This window comes from Hypomesus nipponensis, chromosome 7 (assembly GCF_054491055.1).
Source record: "Hypomesus nipponensis isolate SF chromosome 7, ASM5449105v1, whole genome shotgun sequence".
Taxonomy (NCBI): domain Eukaryota; kingdom Metazoa; phylum Chordata; class Actinopteri; order Osmeriformes; family Osmeridae; genus Hypomesus; species Hypomesus nipponensis.
In genome coordinates this window covers 379,061-383,809 of record NC_140367.1, presented here as the reverse complement: position 1 = coordinate 383,809, position 4,749 = coordinate 379,061, and the positions used below count along the sequence as shown (strand labels likewise).

The 4,749-nt window shown below is 46.1% G+C and overlaps 1 protein-coding gene across 1 annotated transcript; it reads left to right on the top strand.

The window, feature by feature from the left end:
* The first annotated feature begins 2,421 nt into the window (after positions 1 to 2,421).
* Positions 2,422 to 3,859, top strand: LOC146276235 (lumican). The gene is made up of 2 exons (XM_084702000.1): positions 2,422 to 2,522; positions 2,761 to 3,859. The coding sequence occupies exons 1-2, from the start codon at positions 2,422 to 2,424 to the stop codon at positions 3,857 to 3,859; spliced, it is 1,200 nt and encodes a 399-aa protein (XP_084558126.1).
* Positions 3,860 to 4,749: the final 890 nt, after the last annotated feature.

Genomic DNA, 4,749 nt, shown 5'->3' with positions numbered 1-4,749 from the left:
CTTGCATTCAAAGCAAAGGTGACAAATTCCAGAGCAGGAAATGTTAAACCTACACCCTCGCTAACAGCACCAGAGCTTCCATCCACTGCATCACAGACAGGACCAACAGCTAAAGCAGAGCTACCAAAGCCTTCACCTAAAACAGTGGTTATGAAGCCTACAGCTAAAACAGTGGTTATGAAGCCTACAGCTAAAACAGTGGTTATAAAGCCTTCACCTAAAACAGTGGTTATGAAGCCTACAGCTAAAACAGTGGTTATAAAGCCTTCACCTAAAACAGTGGTTATGAAGCCTACAGCTAAAACAGTGGTTATAAAGCCTTCACCTAAAACGGTGGTTATGAAGCCTACAGCTAAAACAGTGGTTATAAAGCCTTCACCTAAAACAGTGGTTATGAAGCCTACAGCTAAAACAGTGGTTATAAAGCCTTCACCTAAAACGGTGGTTATGAAGACTACAGCTAAAACGGTGGTTATAAACCCTACAGGTAAAACAGTGGTTATGAACCCTAAAGCTAAAACAGTGGTTAAGAAGTCTACAGCTAAAACAATGGTTATGAAGCCTACAGCTAAAACAGTGGTTATAAAGCCTTCACCTAAAACGGTGGTTATGAAGCCTACAGTTAAAGCAGTGGTTATGAAACCTACAGCTAAAACAGTGGTTAAGAAGCCTACAGCTAAAACAGTGGTTATGAATTCTACAGCTAAAACAGTGGTTATGAATTCTACAGCTAAAACAGTGGTTATGAATTCTACAGCTAAAAAAGTGGTTATAAACCCTACAGCTAAAGTAGAGCTACCAAAGCTAACTCTCAAACCATTACAGCTTAAGCCTAAACTTTCACAGACACAGTCTACACCTACACCATCACAGACACAGTCTACACCATCACAGACATGGTCTACACCATCACAGACACAGTCTACACCTACACCATCACAGACACAGTCTACACCATCACCATCGCAGTCTACACCTACACCATCACAGACACAGTCTACACCATCACAGACACAGTCTACAACATCACAGACACAGTCTACACCTACACAATCACAGACAGGGTCTACACCTTCATCTACACCATCACAGACACAGCCTACACCATCACAGACACAGTCTACACCATCACAGACACAGTCTACACCTATACCATCACATACACAGTCTACACCATCACAGACACAGCCTACACCATCACAGACACAGTCTACACCTACACCATCACAGACACAGTCTACACCATCACAGACACAGTCTACACCTACACCATCACAGACACAGTCTACACCATCACAGACACAGTCTACACCATCACAGACACAGTCTACACTTACACCATCACAGACACAGTCTACACCATCACAGACACAGTCTACACCATCACAGACACAGTCTACACCTACACCATCACAGACACAGTCTACACCATTGCAGACACAGTCTACACCTACACCATCTCAGACACAGTCTACACCATCACAGACACAGTCTACACCATCACAGACACAGTCTACACCTACACCATCACAGACACAGTCTACACCATTGCAGACACAGTCTACACCTACACCATCTCAGACACAGTCTACACCATCACAGACACAGCCTACACCAAAACTCATAAAACCAAAGCTTGCACCAAAACAGGCAAAAAAGACACACTCCACACCTAAACCTACACCTAAACCACAACAGTTCCAGACCACACCTAAACCACTACAGTTCCAGACCACACCTAAACCACAACTTACACCGAAACCACAACCTACCAATAAACCACAACCTACACCTAAACTACAACCTACCACTAAACCACAACCTACACCTACACCACTACAGTTCCAGACCACACCTAAACCACAACCTACCAATAAAACACAAACTACACCTAAACTACAACCTACCACTAAACCACAACCTACACCTAAACCACTACAGTTCCAGACCACACCTAAACCACAACCTACCAATAAAACACAAACTACACCTAAACTACAACCTACCACTAAACCACAACTTACACCTAAACAGCTACAGACTACGTCTAAACTCAACCTGACTGCTAATGCCACATCGCTTAAGTTTAAACTAAAATCTCTTCAGCCAAAACGTACATCAAATCCCCTACCATTACCTACATCAAAACCCCAACACACACAACCAACAGCGAATGCCACCTTGCTAAAGCATAAACTCAAATCCTCACAGCCAAAGTCTACACCTAAACCCCCACAGCCAAAACCTACACCAAAACCCCAGCTCACACAACCAACAATCACAGCAACAAGTCCCGCCCCTCCACCCAAGCCAAAGCAACCTGCAGCAAGAGGCAAGAATAAGAAAAACCATCAACATAAGAAAGTTAAAAACAAAAACAATAAAAGCAAAGCTGTGAAGAAAGTCAATAAAAGTAAACAGATGAAAGAGGAAGTGAAAGAACAAGAGATCACGTCAGTACCAAGAGCACTGCTGTACTTCAAAGATAACTACTGCCCCCCAGAGTGTGCCTGTTATGGACGGTAAGTAAAGCTAACCTGCCAGCATCAGACTAGCTACGCAGGTTTGCTATGTAGGCTAGCTATGCAATGCTCATGCATGATCATTTAGAAAATTGTACCTGGAAATCTCACGAAGTTGTACTACGATACTTCATTATGCTGTGCTAGGCTAGCCTATGCTAAGCTAAGTTAGACCAGGCCATGATCATTGTCATTGCAGCTTATGGTACATGTCCATGTGCTGTGCCCTGTGTTCCAGAGTGGTCCAGTGTTCAGACAAAGGCATGGACAAGGTCCCATATGGAATTCCTTACAATTCCCGCTACATCCTGTTGATGCATAATCACATCGACAGCATCCAGCTGGACCTGCTCAGAGACTACCTGTCCATGGAGTTCCTTGTCCTGAGCAGCAACCAGCTGACGGATGGCTCCGTGGAGGGGGCCTTCGAGGGGATCCGCGCCCTGAAGCGCCTCTACCTGGACCGTAACCTCCTGGCCAACGTCCCAACCGACCTGCCGCCGTCCCTGGAGGAGCTCAGACTCGACGCCAACCTCTTGACCGGGATGTCGGAGGCTGCCTGGGAGAGGTGCCCCGGCCTGCTGGTCCTCAGCCTCAGCAACAACAGCCTGGGGAGTGGGATGGACTCCCTGCCCGCCGGGGTGCTCTCTCCTCTGGGGAGCTTGCGCACCCTCAACCTGGACCATAACCAGCTGACCTCAGTACCGCTGGGGCTCCCTCTTTCTGTTAAGGAGATGTACCTGCGAGGGAACCTCATCCAGCAGTTCCCTGGAGAGGCGTTCACTGGGAGCGCAGGGCTGGTGGTTCTAGACCTCAGCCTTAACCTTCTGACCAACAAGGGGCTACACAGGGGCTCCCTCCTCAACACCACCCACCTGGAGAGCCTGAACCTAGAAGGAAACCGGCTCAAAAAGGTTCCTCGCCACCTCCCTGCCTCCATCAAAACCCTCAACCTGGAGGGAAACCTCATCAGCTCCATCAGCAAGGCTGCCTTTCTCGGCCTGCCCAGCCTGGAGCACCTGGGTCTGGCCAGGAACCGCATCTCCAGGGTTGCTCCTGGAGCCTTCCGGATGCTTCCGCTGCTGCACCAGCTGGACATGTGTCACAACGCCCTGCAGCAGGTCCCGCGCCAGCTCCCCCCGGGGCTGCACTCTGCTGGCCTCACGCACAACCGCATTCGCTCCGTGCCACGTGACGCCTTCTGCTGGGGCGCGCCCGAGCCGGCCCTCAGCGGCCTGGTCCACGTGCGGCTGGAGCACAACCTCATCGACCTGGCGGAGCTGGACGCACGTGCCTTCAGGTGCCTCCGCGGATTCCAGGTGGTGCATTTCTACTGAGGAGTTTCCTGATCCAGGATTCAGTCAGACATGCCCTCCTTTTCTTTACAAGCACCGTCACAGGGGGCGTGGAGGACTCCCTCGGATTAGCTAAACCTTCATAGAACACTGACAACAAAAAAACTCAGAGACAGAAAATGTAAGAAACCTCAAGAGGAAAGAAATCAGAGAGGGATCCTCTTTTCCAGCACAGACAATGTTACAGAGGAATGTTTTAGTATTCTCAAATTAAAGAATTGTGTTCAGTAATATGTATTTAAACCATAACAATGTGAACAAGTAAACATGAAGGGAACTGTTTTTGACAATAGATCAAAGCAGAACTTGCTAGGGATGGGGGGAAAAAATGATAGTGATGTATCGCGTATGCTATTTTTTGGCAATTCAAACATCGATTCTCAAACATTTTTTTTTTCTCAAACACGTTTTTTTTCTTTCTATTTTATTAATTATTGTTAAAATGCCAAATGCACTTGTTTAGTGTCCATTTCCATATGGGGGGTTCAAAAGCTATATTATTCAGTAGCTGCTACAGTACAAGTGTCACATTGTTACACAGATGAATAATAGTCCATTCACTGTGTTGTGCGGCTTTAGGCTAAATATGGATAACATTCAAATTGAATTTCCAGTAATAAAATGTGGAAAGCTTTAAATGAAATGATTAATGTGGTTTGTTATAGTATTCAATGTATTGGGAAAATATTGTCTTTGAAAGGAAAACTGTTTATCATAGTCTATTGATTAAAAAACATTAAAAAAATAATCATAATACAAATCACAACACAAAGTATCGCAAGGATCGTGAGAATTGCAATGTATCGTATCGGCACCCAAGTATTTCATTTAAATCTTATTGTGAAGTCCCTTGCAATTCCGAGCCCTAGCCA